The 20,547-nt window shown below is 46.1% G+C and overlaps 2 protein-coding genes across 5 annotated transcripts in view; one reads left to right on the top strand and one right to left on the bottom strand.

Annotated features, from left to right (window-relative positions):
* The window catches only part of MTRF1 (mitochondrial translation release factor 1), a 30,574-nt gene extending 28,758 nt beyond the window's left edge, over positions 1 to 1,816 (bottom strand). Inside the window, exon 1 of one of the 2 annotated variants that reach the window (XM_030565958.1) lies at positions 1,673 to 1,816. The gene's annotated coding sequence lies outside the window, so the exon portion shown is untranslated. The remainder of the gene's footprint in view (positions 1 to 1,672) is intronic. The other variant, XM_030565943.1, reaches the window with a different exon arrangement.
* An 87-nt stretch (positions 1,817 to 1,903) lies between these two features.
* NAA16 (N(alpha)-acetyltransferase 16, NatA auxiliary subunit) overlaps positions 1,904 to 20,547 on the top strand; it is a 93,642-nt gene continuing 74,998 nt past the window's right edge. Inside the window, exons 1-2 of one of the 3 annotated variants that reach the window (XM_030565911.1) lie at positions 1,905 to 2,085; positions 14,636 to 14,720. In XM_030565911.1, the coding sequence (XP_030421771.1) occupies positions 2,032 to 2,085; positions 14,636 to 14,720 (139 nt within the window). In that variant the 5' untranslated portion in view covers positions 1,905 to 2,031. Of the gene's footprint in view, positions 2,086 to 14,635; positions 14,765 to 20,547 lie in introns of those variants that run through there. The other 2 variants (XM_030565919.1, XM_030565928.1) reach the window with 2 other exon arrangements.

The following is a 20,547-nucleotide window of genomic DNA, read 5'->3' as shown; positions in this document are numbered from 1 at the left end:
TTCATAGCACAATCCTCCCCAGTTTTCAGATCCAGTGCCTATAATGCTCCATTAGGCCATTAACAACCTAATGATGCTCTCATCTTAGGTGCAGCCCCTCTATGTTGACAGCCATCTGTCAGAATGGACAGGTTGGCTATTATGTCAGGATGCCAGGCTACTAATATGGTCTTTGTCCCCTGTAGGCAAACATCAACTTTAATTCCTATTTTGGAATGGGGGCTGCATGTGAATAGGATATTGTACTAGGGCAGGGATGGGCAACCTTCGGCGTGTAGCCCGCCAAGGTAAGGCCCCGGTGGGCCGGGCCAGTTTGTTTACCTGCCACATCCGCTGGTTTGGCCGATCATGGTTCCCACTGGCCACAGTTCACCACTCCAGGCCAATGGGGGCAGCGGGAAGCCGCAGCCAGCACATCCCTCAGCCTGCGCCACTTCCCGCAGCCCCCATTGGCCTGGAATAGCGAACTATGGCCAGTAGGAGCCGTGATTGGCCAAACCTGCGGACATGGCCAGTAAATAAACCAGCCTGGCCCGCCAAAGGGCTTACCCTGGTGGGCCGTGAGCCAAAGGTTGCCAATCCCTGTACTAAGGTGTGGAAAATGGAATTTTTTTAGCCCGTGGCCTAGTTCTTTGGAAAATGATTATGACAGTGCTTGAAGTGTCTGTTAAAGTATTCATCTTCTCTGACAAGTTAGAAAAAAATTCATCTTTATATAGGGGATGCCAGCCAATGTAGTAAATTGGGGGTTTGATAGTTCTATTTTTAAATGTTAATTTATGTTAAAATGAAGAAGAGCTCTATGTAAGCTTGTATTTCACCAACAGAAGTTGGTCCAATAAAAGATATTACCTCACCTACCCTGTCTCTCACAAAATATAGGAAAAGTCACTTTGTCCTTCAGATGGTTCCCTTTCCCAGGAAAGTCTGAGAGACAACTTACATCTCTGAAGCCACTAAAGTTACAAACAGTTCCCCAGTCTACACCTTCAAGGGAAGCTACACACTTCAAAGAGCAAAGTTCTCAATGTGGAAACAGGTAATTCTTATTATGTCAACAGCAGCCAGCCACTCCAGCCTCACACTTCACTTGCTAAAGGAACTACTGACAGCCCAGGAACAAATACTAACTCTTACAAATATTTATGAGATGGCTGGGAAGCTTTACATAGCTAACATTTGATGTCAAACACTGAAAAATGAATGAATACATTAGAGGACATCCTTAGGTTATAATAATTGTCTGATTACTAGGCCTGTCATCCTTAAATTCCAGCCAGATTTTAGTAGCCACTAATCACACAAACTCTGTTGTGCAGAGACAAGTGCATTATACTCTTTGAAAGTCGGTTTTCCAGGTTCTCAGATGATGTGGTTCTAGCAGGAACAGTTCTTCAGACAATGGACACGAAGGCAAAGAGGAAGGACGGTGGCAAGAGCGTAACCAGAATAATGGGATTTTTCATCCTCTCTCTTCTCACACACTGCCAATGCCCCCCGCAGCTAAACTGCCAGCCCACACACTGCCAGCCCCAGGTCTCCACAGAGCCCACCAACCAGGCCCTGAACTGCGTGGCTCCTTTGCCTTGCCCCGGGCGGGGTGTTGCCTTGCTGGGGGGCGGGGGGGGGCGAGTTCTTTAACCACAAGCGCTACCAACGGTGCAAAACTGACCTGCTCAGGGACCAAACCCCGAGATTTATAACAACATCGCGAGAGTTGGTGGCAAATCTGGCCGAGGCTAAACTCATCCCTCTACGCCCTGGGATGCCTCCCGCACCCCCGGAGCCAGGACTGACAGCGGGGAGCAGCGGGGACGCTGCTGGAGATAGAGCAGGATCTGCGCGTGCGCCAAGGGGGATCCCAGCGGCCATTTTGCAGCGTCAGTTGGGAAGCGAGGCCTCCCCGGCAGCTGCGCACGAGGGCCGCCCTCGCTCGCTCGCGGAGATTGAGGGGAGCCGGCCGGGCGGCGCAGGCCAATGAGTTAAAGAGCCGCCGCCGCTGCAGCCGCCGCGTCTTGTCCCTGCCGCGCCATGCCGTCCGTGCTGCTGCCGCCCAAGGAGAGCAACCTCTTCAAGCGGATCCTGGTCAGTGACCGCCCCGCTCGGCCAGGCCGCCCGGCTCGGGACACCCGCCCTCTCCCAGCCCGTCAGGCCGGTTCGCCCTGTGGCCCTGGAGCAGGTGCGAGGCCCCGGCCCCGTGCGCCCAGTACCGGCGCTGGCTAGGCTGGAGCTCCCGCCGCCCCCGGGCTCTCGCCCGCTTCCTTCCTTTGTCTAGCGGGAGCCCAGGGCAGAGCAGGCCCGGTAGCCGCTTCTAAGGGGGGCCCGCCTGCCCCCGGCTGGGGGATGTAGCGGGGCCGCAGCAAACGGGCTGACGCGCGGCTTTGTGCCGAGCCGCCTCCACTCCCCGTGGCCGCAGCGCGGGGCGCTCCTCACCGGGATGCGGGGTCTCCGGGAACGACAGACGGCTGCAAAGTCTGAAGCCAAATTTGAGACACTTTCCCCTTGCGTCCTCCCCGCCCCCTTCTTCTCTGTCTCCACGGAGAAAAAGTTTCGGGTGCCTGGATCAAGGGTTTTGGCTTGGCCCATTTTAAACATACCGCTGAATTGTGAAAGCCTGATCTGGGTTCAGATTTCAAACATCTCTAGAATTCGGGATGTCTGTTCAGGTGTGTTGCTGATAATAATATCATACACTTATACAGCACGCTCAGCTCCAAGGAGGATCCTAAAGCACTTTCCAAATGTAACCGATGTGTAGGAGCTCACCTCATCCCCGAAATGCAGCTATTTCTTAGCTAGCAACTGACCAAGAACACATGGTGTATATAGGGACTAGATTTAAGGCATGAAAATGCAGGAATTTTTTTTTTCACTTAGTCGCATGGTTGAGCATGGCTGGCAGCTTAGTAAAGCAGAATTGGGTTCTCAGCAACATCATTATTTTTTTTTAACGTGTAAGTGGTCAGCCCAAGGACTCTAGGTTTAATTTGTGTTATAAATGAACCATCTCTTGGGTCGGTCATCCGTTGTAGTTTGTCTGAAATATTTTCTTGGTCTAAGGCATTTAAAATAAAAATAAAAAAATCATTTAGGCTGTTCTGTGTATTAATTATTGTATTTAAAAAAAATACTACTTGGTGCAGCTCCATGGGTGATAGTAACAGAGTTGTAGAGTATGTCCACACAGTTGCTGGGTGATGTGATTTCCAGTTTGCGTAGACATTAGGGTTGCTAATGGTCTAATCACACAAATTCAAACACCCTTACCCTGCCCCTTTTTCTGAGGCCATGCCCCACTCACTCACTCCATCCTCCCAGCCCACCCTTTCACTTGCTCTCCCTCACTTTCACTGGGCTGGGGCAGGAGGTTGGGCTGTGGGCTGGGGTTGAGCCTGGGGGAGGGTATTGGGGTACAGAACAGGGTGTGGGGCACAAGCTCTGGGAGGGAGTTTGGATGCAGGAGGGGGCTCAGGGCTGGGGATTGGGGTGCGGGAGGGACTTTTGGAGATGGCTCCAGGAGGGGGCTCAGGGCTGGGGAAGGGGGTTAGGGTTCTGGGGGGTGTGGGCTCTGTCCAGGAGGCTCTTATCTCGGGTGGCAGTGCAGTGGGTGTAAGGCAGCTTCTCTACCTGGCCTTGCACCACTCCCAGAAGTGGCTGGCAGTCCCTGCATCTTGGTAGGGGGGAGACCAGGGGGCTCTGTGCACTATCTGTGCCTGCAGGCATCACCCTTGCAGCTCCCATTGGCCGTAGTTCCCGGCCAATGGGAGCTGCAGAGTTGGCACTTGGGCATGGGGAGGCAGCATATGCAGACCTCCTGTCTTCCCTCTTCCCTCCGGCAGGGCCACCCAGAGAATTCAGGGGGCCTGGGGTCTTTGGCGGCGGGGGGCCCTGCTTCAGTGGTAATATGGCGGTGGGGGGTCCTTCTGTTCTGGGACCCGCCGGCTAACTGCCCCGAAGGACCCCCCCCCAAAATTGCTATCGAAGACCTGGAGCTTCTGGGAGCCCGGGCTCCACGAGTGTTTTCTGGGGCCCCTGGAGTGAGTGAAGGACCTCCTCCAGGGGCCCCAAAAAACTCTCGTGGGGACCCTTGCGGGGCCTGGGGCCAATTGGCCCTCTCCCCAGGGGCTGTACAGATGTGCTGGGCACTTCCTGGAGTGGTGCAGGGCCAATACAGGCAGGGAGCCTGTCTTAGCCCTGCTGCATCGCTGGACTTCTAGTGGCCTAAAATCTTCCCTTGGCTTCACTAGCCTCTGGGAGATAGAGCCCGATTCTGGGATACCGGGAGGATTGGCAACCCTAGTAGACATGCTTGAACAGAGTTTGCACATATTAGCTCCTAAAAATTGCTGTGTGGCTGTGGCGACACAGCCTGCAGCTCAGGTTAGCCATCAGAGTGCATATCTGCAGGATTCTACTTGGGCAGCTAGTCTGAGCCTCGTGCTGCTGTATCTGGACTTACTTTTAGGCACTAACACTAGCTCTGCTCAAGCATGTATGTCTCCGTGAGCTGGGAATCATACCTCCCAGCTGCTGTATAGACTTGCCCTACTGTGAACAAAGCTCCAGGAGTTTTAAATTACCTTGTCATCTATACCTGCTCAGAGGAGGTCCACATGTCATGGTGGTAAAACTACTGGCAACCGCTAGTTGGTTATTTGCTCCTAGAGCATCTGTCTTGCTACTACTGGTGTTAAAAATGGTGAGGAATTTTTTTTTTTTTTCTTAAGGAATAAGTACAATTTAGCCAAGGCCAGAGTGCTTAACAGGAAGACAAATCTAAATGTCTAAGTTCAGATGTGTGCTGTTGATGTGTACTGGCAGGTGTTTCTTGATTGGTTTCTCTTGTCGGCTTTGGCTAGCATTAGATTTGAAAATGTAATAGTTCTTAATAGCAATTTGCTGCTTACTGTATAGTTACGGTATGCATCATACTAAGTAATCTAGCACTCTAGCTCTCTTTGCTATAAATACATTACTAATTTTAGAACAGTTAAGTGATTATTCTTACTAGGAGCAAACAAGTTCATAGTAGCAGTCACTTCCCAATATATCTTGCCTAAAAATTCTGTAAATTTAAAATGTTAATTATACAAGTGCATTCTAGGCAAATTACCACCATTTTATCTTCAAATGTCTACTTATAGATAATCAGATAAAAATAGATAATCAGATAAAAATAACATGGCAGTTGAGTGAGGATGAATGTTTACCTTTTGGGAAAGGTGAACTGATAATCTACATAGTGATTCTTTCCTGAATTCTTATCCACATGCTGCCATTCACTTGTCCTATTGATCGTAATATACTGATTTGTTAAAACTTGATTTTTTTTCTTACCCAGTGTTCATTTTTCTATTTTATCCTTACAGTTATTCGCAACTAATTCCTTGAAGTATTAATGTCTTCATAGCTTGTATTTTGTACATTTTGTTAATTGGCTTTATTTTAGTATATGCCTAGAAACAATATGTATATGTTGTGTTAAAAAATGTTCTTACAGGGTATCTTGGTCATAGTTCTTAATTGCTCTGTTTGTTCTAGTAGCATGTGTGGATTCTATCCTAGGCTGCTGTTTTTGGTATATGAGAAGAAACGAGTAGTCCTAGACCAAAAAGCCCAAATTCCCTCCTGACCTCTATCTTATATGTTGCCTGCAATAGCTTGCTACTTTATATAGGAGGGGTAGGCAACCTATGGCATGCGTGCCAAAGGTGACGCACGAGCTGATTTTCAGTGGCACTCACACTGCCTGGATCCTGGCCACCGGTCTGGGGGCTCTGCATTTTAATTTAATTTTAAGTGAAGCTTCTTAAACATTTTCAAAAACCTTATTTACTTTACATACAAGAGTAGTTTAGCTATATATTATAGACTTATAGAAAGAGACCTTCTAAAAACATTAAAATGTATTACTGGCATGCAAAACCTTAAATTAGGGTAAATAAATGAAGACTTGGCACACCACTTCTTAAAGGTTGCTGACTCCTGTTATGTAGGATTCACTTGAGTTGGAGCAGGGGCATAGCCAGGTGGAGGGGACAAGGGGAGTGATGGAAAAGTAAAAGGCACCACTGGCTCCGTGGGTCTTGAGCGGCATTTCGGCGATGAAGCTTTAGTGCTGCCGAAGACACCCGGAGCTAGTGAAGGGCCCGTCACCGAAAACCCAGAGCACTGCCCACATAGGTAAAAGCACCTCAGCGGGTGGCGCCTTTTTTTCTTTCTTCACTCCCAGGCAAGTAAAATTAAAAAGGTGCCACTTGTGCTCGGTGGGGGAGTGGCTGCTGCCCCGCTCCCCTCCCCAGCTGCACTACTGAGTTGGAGTTCCATATTCTGGAGGCTGTGTCTTTGGCTCAAATAACATCCTTGAACCTTGTCATTTCACCATACTGCGTTGTGTCCTTGTCTTCATACTTCCTCTGTTTCTGCATGTGTATTTCTTCTGCAATTCTGGTATTCTCTGGTATCCTCTTTGCAGGATCTAGGGTTGCACATGTGACCTGTCCAAAAACATCTGGCCAGTTGATTGATCAAATAGTGTCAATGGTCAGCTTATTTTAAAGCACTAACAGCAGAAAAAGAGTAAGTCTTTATGGTCTCCAGTAGGCATAAGATCTCAGGTTATGCTTAATTACAAAAAAATTACTTAACTGCATTATTTTAACAGAGACAAATGTGAAACACAATTAAATGAAGTTCTGAAAAAATGGCACCATGACACCTGCATCAGGGCATTCTTGATAGAGTATTTGAGGGAGCTCAAATAATAGCTGGTCAGTTGACATTTAACTGTTCAGAATTTTGGGTTCTTCACTTGACCTGTGAGTTTTATTTATTTATTTATTGTTACTGCTTTCTCTTTTCTCTTCTTTTCTTTTTTTAATCCTCTAAAGTTTCAGTTCACAGTACTAGTTTTTGGTAGGATTTCTCCGCACATACTGAATCACAGTCATAGTTAGGAATTGGTTCAAGCAGTAACCATTACATATGTTACCTAGGCACAAGGGCTTGTCTACTTTGGGAAATGTTATCAGCATTGCTATACTAGTATAGTTATCAGTGTAACTTACCGTGTGGATGCTATAATTTGCAATAACAGTGGCTTTTTTTCAGTTTAGCTTAATTTGCTTCAAAAGGGAATTAAGATAAATCTAAAAAGGCCACTGTTGTAAATAAGAGTCTACTTGGAGTTATATTAGTATAACTATAGAAGTTAATTTTTCTATGCAGACAAGCCCTAAGGAGAGAAGCTATGCTGTAGAATTGTATGAAGAAGCAGTTGTTTAAATGGTTGAGAAATTGCTGAAACTTGTCAGGTGGTGACTTTGTCCAGTTTAGCTGCAGGTAGCCAAAGTCCACTATTGGTTTTATTAGCTACTTCTGAGGGCATTCTGTGCCAAAAAAATTAAATTTCTGCACACACTATTTCAAAATTCTGCAAATGTTGTTTGACAAATAAATATGGAGGTTCCAGCCTAGACCACTGGCTGCACAGAGGTTGGAGATCACTGTGCAGTCTCCTGAAGTCTAAGACAACTTTTATATACTTTTTAATAGACGCACATCTAAAACAGATACTACCAAACAAGTGTTCTATAAAACAAGCTCTACTTGTAAATTGTCATTTCATGTTGGAACTTCTAAAAATTTGTCATGTCAGTACACTAATGTTTCTGTATTGTCTGTGAACAATATGTATTTGTGACTAGAATATCTGCATTCAGCATAGCTAAACGGCCTCTAATCACTTACAGCCAGGTGAAGTTCCCAGAAAAAAGATATGATGGTAAAAAAGTGGTTTGGCGGTTTTTGACAGAATTGTTTCCAATAGTCTCTGCAGGTTTGAACAGGTTTCCTCTTTCACTGCAATTTCATTAACCCTCAGTTAGTTTCTAGTTATCCCCTACCACTTCCATATACTTGTATTGACTCTGGCTTTTTTCTATTTCTCGATAATAATCTCTGCTTTCTCATCTTCTAGTCTTACTGTGCATATTATTCTTTGTTTCAAATTGTCAGTATTATGCAACAGCATGTGAGGCCTATGAGAATTATAGATAGGCAGTAGAGACACCAGCTTGGAATCTAGTCAGTTTAAGAAGTGGATGAAAGTATAACGTGTCCCTCTACTGGCTTTTGTGACTTGAGTCTCATTTTCCTTTTCAAAATTTTTGTATATTCTGTTGCTGTTTGAAAGACTCACTCATTCCGAGAAACTGTGACTATAAACAAAGTGCTTCATAAGTAATTCAGGATTCTCAAAGGAAACTGAAAAATAGATACCATGTTATCTTTCTGTTACAAGTGTCCTGTCAATACTAAGTTAAAAATACTAATCATATTTTTATTGATGTCCCTTTAACTCAAGGGTACAGTATGTAAACTTATTTGTCCAACAACTTAAAGGTAGCTGAACTTGTCTGGGTGCCTTTTTTTATTTTTATTTTTTCCTGGCAGTCATCTGGCATGTCACTGTTTACACTGGATGTCAGTGCTCAGACAGAAGGGCTCACTAATTAGCTGCATTGACCAGCCTGTGCTTACCAGGTTAGCCTCTTGAATAGCTTCAGGGTCAGTTAGAATTGAGCTTAATGTCCAGTTGATTGGATTCAGTGGTCTGTCAATCTTTCGAAACAATGTAGCAAAACTACTTATTTTTCATAATTTCACTTTATTTCCATTAATTGACATCTAAGCATATTGAAAGTTTCATCTGGTCACATCATATTGAGCCAGATGTGTGTAATTTCATATATGCTATACAGCTTGTTCACAGGAAAAGACTATTTGAAATGTTTGACTTCTGACAAACTTAGTTGTCCAGGGAAGGTGGTTCTTACATTGCATCTTTCTTGCAATGTAGATACTGTAAATAAAGGTACTAGACTTGATCCTTTAAATATTTGTATCCATTTAATTGGCCAGTTTCAGTTCTTGGCTCATAAAATAGGAATTACTTATGAAGTTAGCAGTGACTTTACCAACTTCAGGATTTCTTTGGGGGAGGGAAACCACAATTATCAATGGCTTTTTAAAAATTTAAAGTATAATTACTTTCTTTGCTGCTACCACTTCAATTTTGTCCCTGTTAGCATATGTGTTAATCTTCAGCTATTAGCTGCTGTTTGGAAGATCAGATTGCAAACTTTCAGTGGAGCATGCAGCATGAAGTGTGAGCTCTAACAGTTCTCAAGATCCTGGCTGTTAAATCATGTTAGAGTTCAAGTGTATAAACATAGGCATCAACTCCACTCCTGGAGCACCCATGGGGAAAAATTAGTGGGTGCTCTGCACCCACTGGCAGCCAAGCTTCCCCCGCCTTGTCTTCTCACCCCCCCCAGCACGCTGTGTCCCCGCTCCTCACCCTCCCTCCCAGTGCTTCCCACTGCCCTGCTGCCTAACAGCTGTTTGGCGGTGCTTAGGACTTTCTGGGAGAGAGGGGGAGGAGTGGGGATGCGGTGCGCTCGGGAGGAGGCGGGGCAAGGGCAGGGACTTGGGGGAAGAGGATGGAATGAGGGCAGGATGGGTGAAGGGCTGGGACCAGGGCCTGTGAATGTTGAGCACCCCCGGGAACAGGGGAAGTTAGCGCATATATGTGTGCGCGGATAAAATGACACAGGGACCTCGACGTGATGTGAACTGATATGGCTAGAAACAGATGCTAGCATCCTTAGAAACCTGGAATTCTTAGTCCTCCTAGTTCACAATATATCTAACAGTAACAGTAAAAGTAGACACTGTTTTTTTCAGATCAAAAGTGCCATTTTGGCCATGGTCCAGGTCTTGAAGTCCTATACCTCAGGCTGATATAACTCACATCTTGCAGTATCCAATAGGAGTCTGAGGATATATGTACATTTTCAACTATGAGACTTTTCCACAAGTAGTGACCATGTGGAAACCTCTTTCAAAGTGTTGTGGGGAGTGCAAGCACCCTGATGTGACACTAAGTGCATTCTCCAGTCACCTTAGTTCCCTTGCTCCCTCTTTCGCAAGTACAAAGGGCTCTGTCTCGTAGCTGTCAGACTTCTAAACTTTAATATAGAAATATTTTCTCAAATATAGTCCTTAGATGAGTAGTATAGTTTAGGTATAGAGAGAGCTTAAATTCCCTTTTTTCAAATCTCCCTCAAGATGGTTGAGAACAATACCTGGCCCTGATCTTCAAACTGGGTTTAAGAAACGTGCTGTGTCTTTGCCTGAATTTGGTGTCCAGGACAGAAGTTCAATCTGCCTGTGGAGAGCACACCCAGTACTAGTGCACTGTGTGACAAGTACTTGTCCCTTGAAGTTCATGGGAATGTCACATACAACTTCAAGTGCATTTCAGAGACTATGGGTAGATGGTAATGCCCCAGGTCTGAATTTAGCAGAGAAGCTAGAACCAGGGGTAGCCAATTTGAGCCTGAGAAGGAGTCAGAATTTGCCAGTGTACATTGCCAAAGAGCCACAGTAATATGTAATGATTGGGGGGAGGGGGTGCGCGTGCGCACACATCATCATATAATTTGATCGTGTGAATTTTATACATACGTAGTCAATGATAATAATAAAAACTTATCCTTTTTTTTAGTGGGACTTCTGGCAATCCTTGCTTTCAACAATTCCTTTAAAGTTTGGTTTGTGTTTACTTGTGCTCGCAGTTCGCTTAAGTGGCTGTCTGTCAAAATGGATTGGTGCTTGGACATGTCTTGAGTGTTGAGAAAACAGACTCACAAATATAGGTTGAGGCAAACATTGATATTAATTTTAGGGCTGCACCTCTGATTTTGGGGTATTTTTCCTTTGGTACAGATTTCCAGAAAGTAAGGATCCCCCTGTGTCTTCTGAACAGATTTCAATCTTTCATCTTCCAAAAGTTCTGTTTCCATCTGGGAAGTTGCTTCATCAGTGACTAAAAGGGGTTCAGACAGTTGGCTTCAGCACTAAAAGGGTCAATCAGAAATGTGGATTGAGGTCTTGTCCACTGCAAATCTTGGAATCTTTCTGTAACAGGGTTGGGACTCTCACCACCTCAGCGCCTCCTGCTAGTGACTCCGGGAATTAGCTCAGTCGAGTGGAGCGCCCTCTCCTGGTGGTGTCCTGCCCATTGTCTCGCCCTCGGTTGGCATCTGAGCCCACATTGCTCTCCAGCTCACAGCATCCTCTTCTGGACCATTGCCCTCCAGCAGTGCCCCTTCGTCCATCCACACCGGGGTGTGTGTGTATGATCAGCAGTCTCTCTGCGCCCCAGCCACCATGTACAACCACACACCCCAAAGTCTAATCCCTCCAGTCAGGGATCTGGCGTAGTCAGTGATGGGTGCTCCCCACAGCTGATGATGGTGTGTACTGCAAGGGGGGGACCCAGGCCTGCCCGCTACTCTGGGTCCCAACCCAGAGACCCTCTAGTGGCAGCCATCCTGCCCTCCTTCTCTCCCACCATCTGTCCACATCCCTGGGCCTCTTCCCCTTCGGCCCCTCGCACTGAGTAGGCCCTTCCCCTCAGGGCCTGCGGCCTGGCAGACACTGGGCTGCGGTTCCCTTCTGCTCCCCTGGACCTGCCCAGCACTGCACTGTCCCAGGTGCTAGTCTCCCAGCTCTGGAGACAGACCTTCCCCTCCTGAAGGCCTGGGACAAACTCCCTGGTGCTGTTCTGGGCAGCCTTTATATATGGCTGAGCCTGGCCCTGATTGGCTGTCTCCAATTTGGGCCCCGACTGGCTCCAATAAGCCCTTCTTTCATTGGCTATTCATCTGCACAGGCCCATTGGCCTGCTGCAGCCTAAATTCTCAGGGAGTGGGGCAGCAGCCCCACTACACATTTCCAAAAAGTATCCTTATGATCTTTAATCACACTCACATATCTGGTTATGCTCCATTTTAGGGGTTCTGCTGCATCTTCTTTTGATCTGATTTGAAGTTGTGACATTGAGGGAAAGCATCAGCTCTCCCTCAAGCATTTGTCTGTGAAACAACTGCAGTTTGTTCATGAATGCAAATTCACTTTGCACTAGATCAGACAGCAATTGGAATTTTCCTTGTAAGTCCACTCTTAGTTTATCCAAATGCAGCAGCGTATTTGCAAGAAATGCCAAATCTAGAACCCACCCAGGATCTGTAAGCTCGGAGTGTATTCTGTTCTCCTCCTCTATAAATAATGTTACTGGTTCCAGGAGCTTTAAAAAATGAGAAATAACTTTACCTCTCAAGAGCCATCAAACTGTGCAGTGAAATGGCAAATAGACAGGAGGAGTCATCTTCATTCAGTTCTTCAATTAGATTTTGAAATTGTCTGTAATTGAGTGTATTTGAATTTCATTTGCTCAATGTGCAAGACAGGTTTCATGACGTGATCAAATTTGAGATTTTTTTTTTAAATACCAGTTGCTTCCAATGAATAATACAGAATTCCACCAGGAGTAACATTTGCACCAACGTAGGTCTGTGGTGAAAGAAATTGGAGACATCTAGATATTGAGAATGATCTTAACCATAATTAACCTCCAACTCCACAGGGATATATAGACGTGAGATGATGCATTCTTGAGGATACACTGTATCAGTGTTTCTTTAGTTGAAGCTGGTAGCCTGCCTTCTTTAAGAGAAGCATTGACAATCCCCATTAGCAGTGGGTCCGTTACATCTCCACTGACCATCAGTCATGGCCTAAGTTGCAGCACAAAGTAAAGCATTTGTTTCCTCCTCCTAAGATGTTGCCCTGCCTTTACAAATGGAGACAGATCCAAATCTATACATTCTTTGTCACTAAATCACAATTTCCTCCAAACAAAGTACTCAAATCATTCACCAAGTAGAAATAGCTTTTGGCTATCTGTAACATGAAACAATTCTGCAGATTAAAATTTGGCAGATGTTACTGTGGAGTAAACAAATCTGTCCTTCCACATCGTAAGTCTTGAGTGCATTGGGGTGACTTAAATCAGAACTGGTTTTATTCTCCTGGTGTTCAGGATCTTGTACAAGATGGACATGCTATATTCAATCCAATTTTAAGGGAGGAGGACTTGTACTTCTGGTGAGACTCTCTCTCTTCTCACCCCTCCGCCCCAGTTCATGCTCCACTAAATATGGATGTTAACAGCTGGATGCCATACAGTTTTGTCCCACTGATTTTTGATTGCTCAATCTTAATTTAATCAACTCCTAAATGGTGGAAACCTTGACTTGGACTTTGGTAATCAATATGAACTGAAGACTGGAATTCTTGTTTTCTGATACTCCAGGCTTTTGAGAGATGATAATTATAGGTAAAATCAGTGGAACTGAAATCAGGCACAGGGTATTTGTTTAAAATGCCTGAATCTCTTCCTGCTTTGTTTCTGTGGGAGTATGCAGGGGGAAAACATTCCCCAAACGTAGCAGTATTGTTCTACCGTCCTGATCACCCTGAGTTGACCAATGAGATGCATTTCCAGGATATGCAACAGTGGTGGTTTTCAGGGCAGTAACTATCCCACTCAACAGTTGTCTCTGATCTCAGCATCCCTGCAAAGAGAACTCCTCTCCTCCTCCCCCCGGATCCCTGTGCATCTTCCCAGGAAATAAAATGAAGGTACATGCCCACACAATCATGATTCTGCCTGTTCTGTGTTGCTTCAGTACACCCATGCTTGCACTCTGCCTCTGCATTTTTCTGATCAGGAGCTACTTACACCTGTCTTACACTTAAATAATTAGCCTACTCCACAGAATGAATACCATAGCTACTAAATTTTACAGCCTCTTTGCCCTTATGTGTATGATGCCACTTAGCATTATACTTTCACTTGCCCATCTTTAAGCAGACAACACTAATCTCTAATCCATCTGTCTACAGTCCCCATGGCAAGAAGACCCCTGTTGGCCCGCTACTGGCACAACAAACATGATAGCATTGAAATGAGGCATATTGTCTCTCTCAAGATACACGTGCAGCTTTTTCCTTTGGTCTCTCACCTGCGGTTCAGGAGAAAAGCTCAGTGCCCTCCAGAGAGGCATGGTCCCTCCGTATTACCTCACATCACAGTGCTGTTTGGAAGACCTGTGGTTAGCTAATGCCTCTACCATTTGACATAACTCCACCGAACACACTGGATGCAGCTGCAGTAATTCTTGGTAGTTATTGCCAGCTCTAAGGGGGCAGAGTTAAGGTTGCCTCACCATCTATATTTGACCTCTGTTTCCTGACTTTCGAAGTTTGTGTTTTGATAAACTAAGTGTTCTGGAAGGGCACAGGATACTACTAGGTAGCATTAACTCTGTGTTGATGGTTTTTTGTCAGTGAATAATTGGGAATCTATATACTCTCTTCCACATCAAAATCCATCCACACTCCTACTTGCCATTCCTGTACACATGGGAATACTGTAACTACACCCTATCATATTACTTTCAAAAAATCTATTTTATATTTTGGCAGCACCCATAATGATAGGCAATGGCCAAACACACATACAGGCACTTCCCGGACTATCTAAGAGAAACAACATACAAAGGGTCAAGGGAGCAGAATTAAACAGAGTTTTAATTAGTGGTCTGATCGGTGTTTTGTCACGGAAGGATTTGATGAATTATTTTGTATTAGTCTATTTTGATGGACTACTTCTGTTTTAAAAGCACTTTCAGTAGTATAATCTGAGCCTCTTTTTTTCCCCTAGAAATGTTACGAACAAAAACAATACAAAAATGGGCTCAAATTTTGCAAGATGATCCTCTCCAACCCAAAGTTTGCTGAACATGGAGGTAATTGCATGGCTTGAAAGACTTATTCTTATTTCCCCCCTGCTGTAAGTTATAACATCACTGCTTGTATTTAGTTGTATTCCTTAATTAAGCATTGTATTACTGATACCGTAAATTATGACATGAAAGGCGGAACCTAAAAGTCCATGTTTTGGCCTCCATCGTAGAAACTAGAGGTGGAGATGATATGTTGGTTCATCTGCTCCATGCCTGTCATAGCTCAATAATTCCACACAGTAGGAAAATTCTGTAATTGTAGATGTGCAACATGATGGAACTTCTCCTGTTTGCCTTGAGAAAGATCACTGTTCTTTTCTTCCTTCTCTTCCCTCCCCCACTCCTCCAACTCCCTAAAATTCAACCTAACTTTTCCTGTTCTTCGTTTTAGGCTATTAGTACTGTTAAACCCACCCAGATAAATACATTTGTTTTAAGTACTTACACCCTTCAGTATGTTATGTGTCCCAGTTGTCTTTGCATAAATATATATATTTTTAATTTTCCATCATCTCAGCGCCTCCTACTGATAAATTTTGTTCCCTGAACTCCCTCAATATGACAGCATCTTCCATGTAACTTGGTGTGCAGGCCTAAATGCATTATTCCTGTCTCAGTCACAGCAAAGCTTTACAGAGAGATCTGTTGTCTTCCCAGCTCCATGGCATGATGCATTTGTATTTGAAGCACAAAATCACACTTGTCTTTTATAGTTATCTCTCATTATAAATTTATTTCTTTATTTCCTGTCCATGGTTTCCACTCTAGGTCTCTCTTCTTACTGGTTCTCATGTTTATTCTTTTCACTGATCGTAATTTTCATTGTCCTAGAACAGTGGTCTTCAACCTCTGGTCTGTGGACCCCTGGAAGTTGCAGACTATGTTGAGCAAAAAGTTATCATTACCACAGAATGGCGGTTCTTCTTTGAGTACTTGCACATGTCCATTCCAGTGTAGGGGTGTGTGTGCCCTGAGCACTGTTACTGGAAACATTTCCTTTGGTGGGGTCTGATGGGTTGGCTCTGGCACCCTCTGAGGCTGCACATCCATAGCGCCCGTATAAAGGGCACTGCTGACCCCACGTCCCCTCAGTTCCTTCTTACCACCCGTGACGGGCGCTGGAAATAGTCTATGCTGGATCTTGCAAGTCTTCCTCTGTGGACTTTTTCTCTGTATTTCTGTGCATAATTCTTGTTTGTAATTGGTTATGTTTCTTTTAGAGTTAGTTTCTTCCATTATCGGCAGCTGTTCCTCCACTCTGGTACCAAGGCCTGCTTCTCTTAATGGGCTTCAAGCCATATGCCTCCTGCAGAAAGCTATACCTCTGAATGATCTGCAGTACAGTTGCCTTAAGTGCTTGGTGGAAACTCGCATTTGGAAGCGCTGCAAGATTTGCAGGGACTTCAAACCTCATACTGAAAAGGAGCAGGATGCTAGGCTGAAATCCATCTTGATGGAAGCAGCACTCAGACCTCCCTCGGACCTGGACCATTCAGACTCCGCACTGAGCACCTTGATGTCCGTGAGGTGCATGCCTGCCACTGTCTGGGAATCATGGCACTATTTACCATCTCCAGTGCCAAGGAAAAAAACCAAGACAATGCCTGCCAAGTGAAGATGGCCAGGCATGGAGACTAGAGCAAAGTGTAACCCATGTTGGACCACTCCAGGGCTCCAGCAGCTCAGTTAGCACAGTTAACTTCAGCCCCTTTGGAGGTGCTGTTGAGCCAGCACTGGACAATCCATCTGTACCAGAGGGGAAGCATGGTACAGGCACTTTGACAGTGCAACTCGTGCCAAAGGCTTTTGCCGAGGCTAGAGACCTACTCTCGCTATTGGTGCTGGTGTCACTGGTAGTACAACAGTCAGTGGTGTCTGTACTAGGGTACAAAAGAGACTGTGGCTATCGTTTGCAGCTTGAAACCGAGGCCCTTGGTACCATCTAAAGAGAAGCTGGCCATGATGGCCCCGTCCTGATCTTCCCCTTGCTGGCATTGGTCACTGGCACTGGTAGGAACCGCTCCTTCATGGTCTCCAGACAGACTTCTCCTCCTCAGAGTCAGAGGTGGGGTTTTATGTCTCCTGCTTCAGGAGCCAGCCCCGGTATGCAGGTTGTCACTACCTGGCGATGGGCCAGGACATGCTGTCGACTGCTTGGCCTTCTAGCCAGTAGCAGGTGACTGTGTAGTGGCCCTTCTGGAACCCATGGGCATTTTTCCCAATGCAGGGTCCTTGGTCAAGGCGCTTCTATTTGTTGGCCTCTGAGGGAAGAGTGCTGCCGCTTGTTTAATCAGAGCCTGATCCAGGCTCTGGTGCTGAGTACCAGGAGCCAACGCCACAGGATCTGGCCTGTGCTGAAGGCTAGGATCAGTGCCTCCTGCTAGTTCAGGCTGCTTCCTCATCTTCTCCTGATGAGGCTGTGACAGGAGCAGACTTATCGCCCTCCCACGACAACTGAGGCCCATCAGGAGCGTCTCAAGAGTGGCTCAAAACCTGGACATTCAGGCAGAGGAAGTTAAGCAGTCCTCTCACTCTTTGGTGGACATCTTGACTGCGGCAGGCCTGTCAAGAATAGCCCTTCCTCTCAACAAGGCCATCATGGACTCAATAAAGGCCCTGTGGTAGACCCCGATGTGCCTCCCTCCCATGGCCAAGAAGGCCAGGAAGAAGTATTTTGTCCCAGCTCAGGGATATGAATTTTTGTATACCCATTTTCCCCCCTTTTCGCTCCCCGGCATGCTTGGTGGTCTCTGCTGCCAGTGAGCGAGAGCAGCAGGGCTATAAAGGGGGACCCCCAAATCAGAGGAGTAGACCTGTTTGGGAGGAAGATCTACTCGACTGGGGATTTGCAGCTCAGTATCACTAACCAACAAGCGTTACTGAAAAGATTTGACTTAAACACATGGGACTCTGTGTTTAAAGTTTAAAGATTCATTGCCCAAAGAGGCCAGAGGGGAGTTCTGTTTGGTTGAGGAGGGAAGATTGATAGCAAGGACTTCACTGCAAACAATCCTGGATGCTGTGGATTTGGCTGCCTGGTCCATGGCCTATGCAGTGGTCGTGCATAGGAGTTCTTGGCTCTGATCCTTGGGCCTCCCACATGAGGTTCAGGAGAGCCTCCAGGACCATCCCTTAGAAGAGCTAAGTGCCCTCACAGAGCAGACAGACTCCAGGCTCCGTGGCCTCAAGGATTCCAGGGCTACTCTGAAGTCCCTGGGCTTGTACACCTTGGTGACTTTGAGAAAGCGTTATAAGCCCCAGCAGTCCTCCTGATTCTTCCTTAGTCCTGCCGAGCTGGTGGATGAGAGGAAGAAGAGCAAGGGCTTCAGGTATAGGTCTTCACCCGTGTCATCCTCAACATCAATGCCTGTTCCTCCCACACATTCGGGAGACTCTAAGCAGGCATTTTTATGGGGTGCTCGAGGATGCCATACCCATCTTAGAAACCTCAGATCCAGCTTACCCTTTGTTTTGCAGACCACTTGTCCCACTTCCTCTGGGCATGGTCCCATACCCCCCATTCTGACACCCCCTTCCTCCCCAGTCCCTCTTCAGGGACCCCTCTGTCAAGTAACTTCTTGCCCAGCCACTCCTACGGGTGTGAGCCATGGAAAAGGATCCACAGAATCTAAGGGGTTGGGGTTCTGTTCCTATTATTTCTTTATCTCAAAAGCTAAGGGAGGTCTCAGACCCTATCTTCAAGCTGTGCCATCTTAAGCTACCTCAAGAAGCTGAAGTTCTGCATGGTCTCCTTGGCCTCCATCATCCCCTCCCTGGGTCCGGGGGACAGGTATGCTGCCCTTGATTTGAGAGACACCTATTTTCACATCTTGATTTTTTTCAGGGATGTAGAATGTTCCTCAGATTTGTCATGGATCACATACATTACCAGTTCACTATTCTCCCCTTTGGCCTGTCGATTGCCCCATGAGTATTTACAAAGTGCATGGCCGTTGTAGTGGCCTTTTTGAGGAGGCAAAGGGCTGGTCAGATAACAAACCAGGACTCAAGTGGAGTCCAGCAAACAACTCATCCAGGCGAACTTCCAGAACGGGGGGTTACTTATAAATATGCAGAAATCCACCCTTACTCTGGTACAGAGGACAGAATTTATTGGGGTGGTGCTCGACTTTGTCCAAGCCAGAGCCTTTCTCCCAGAAGGGCACTATCAAGCAATTCTGGTGCTCATAGTCCACTTCAAGGATCACCTGATGATGACAGCTTGGAGTTTCCTGGGTCATACGGCTGAATGTACTTATTTAGTGCAGTATCCGAGACTACACTTTAGACCACTCAGGCGTCCCTGGCTTCAGTGTAGTTACCAAACCACCACCGTGTGGACATGATCCTTATGATTCTTTTCCCGGTTCTTACCTCACTCAATTGGTGGCAGGACCAATGATAGTTTGTGGGGTCATCCTGTTCTCACAGTTCTGCCCATCGTTGTCCCCAGTCTCAGATGCATCAGCACTAGGCTGAGGAGCTCACTTGAGTCCTCTCAGAACTCAAGGCCTTTGGTCCCAGGAAGAGCTGTCTGTACACATCACTGTCAAGCAGCTCAGGACAGTCTGCCTAGCTTGTCAGGCATTTCAGCTTCATGTTACAGGCACAAATGTATCTGTTCTAACATACAACACAACAGCCATGTTCTAGATCCTTGCTCTATATCATGATATAGAGCAGGGAGGAGCCTGTGTTGGGAGGTAGTTCAGTTGTGGGATCTTTGCTTTAGCCCCTTGATTCACCTAGAGGCCTCCTGCACACTAGAAGCACAAAAGGAGTTAGCAGATCACCTCAGCAGGTCCTTCTCAGATGAATGGACCCTTCACCTAGATGTCATGAAGCTTGTTTTCCAGCAGTCAGGGGCTCCCCAGATCAGTTTTTGACAAGACACAACAGGAAGTGTCACTAGTTCTACTTTCTGGGTTATAGCTTTGGGTCACACTCAGAGGCTTTTGTTCTTCCATGGATGGGTCACCCTCCTGTTCTGCTTGTGCACAAAGTCCTGCTGAAGATCAAGCTGGACTGAACGTGGGTCATTCTGATAGCTCTGGCTTGGCCCCAACAGCATTGGTTCGCCACTTTGCTGGACTTCTTAGTGTTACCAGTCCCACTGATCTCTGAGGACCATAGTCATTGTCTGCTCCACCTGAACCTTGGATCCCTCTACCTGATGGCCCAGAAGCTCCATAGCTAAACCTTGCAGAACTAGCCTGTTTGGAGCAGGTCCATGACATTGTATTGGGAAGCAGAAAGCCCTCTGCCAGGGCCACTTAACTGGCAAAATGGAAGTGGTTCTCTATCTCATCTTCCCAGAAGTGTTTCATCTACGCGATTGTCACTGTCGTTCAAACAGCAAGGTTTAACCATTTCGTCCATTAGAGTCCACCTGGCAGTGGTCTCTACTTTTCATCCTTGAGTGAATGACCAATCAATTTTTTCAAGAAATATCTCTAACCATTGCGTTAAGGGCCTTGAGAAGTTGTACCCCAAGGTACAACAGCTGGTCCCGCTCTGGGATCTCGACCTGGTTTTATCTAAGCTTACGAGCCCCTCATTTGAGCTGCTGGCATCTTGCTTGCTGCTTTACCTCTCCTGGAAGGTGGCCGTCTTAGTGGCCATTACTTCAAGCAGAAAGGTTTCAGAAACCTGTACCCGCGCTTTGGAGCCACCCTACATGGTATTCTTTAAGGATAAGGTGCAGTTGTCTTCTCATCCAGCTTTCCTTCCACATGGTGCCAGAGCTGAACTGATGGATACTACTGAAGGAAAATTTTCTGGCACCTGTGCTTGGAATGCGCACGCACCTACATTGGAATGGACATATGCA

The sequence above is a fragment of the Gopherus evgoodei genome, chromosome 1, assembly GCF_007399415.2.
Source record: "Gopherus evgoodei ecotype Sinaloan lineage chromosome 1, rGopEvg1_v1.p, whole genome shotgun sequence".
NCBI lineage: Eukaryota > Metazoa > Chordata > Testudines > Testudinidae > Gopherus > Gopherus evgoodei.
The sequence above is the reverse complement of the archived record's forward strand: the minus strand, read 5'-3'. Positions and strand labels throughout refer to the sequence as shown.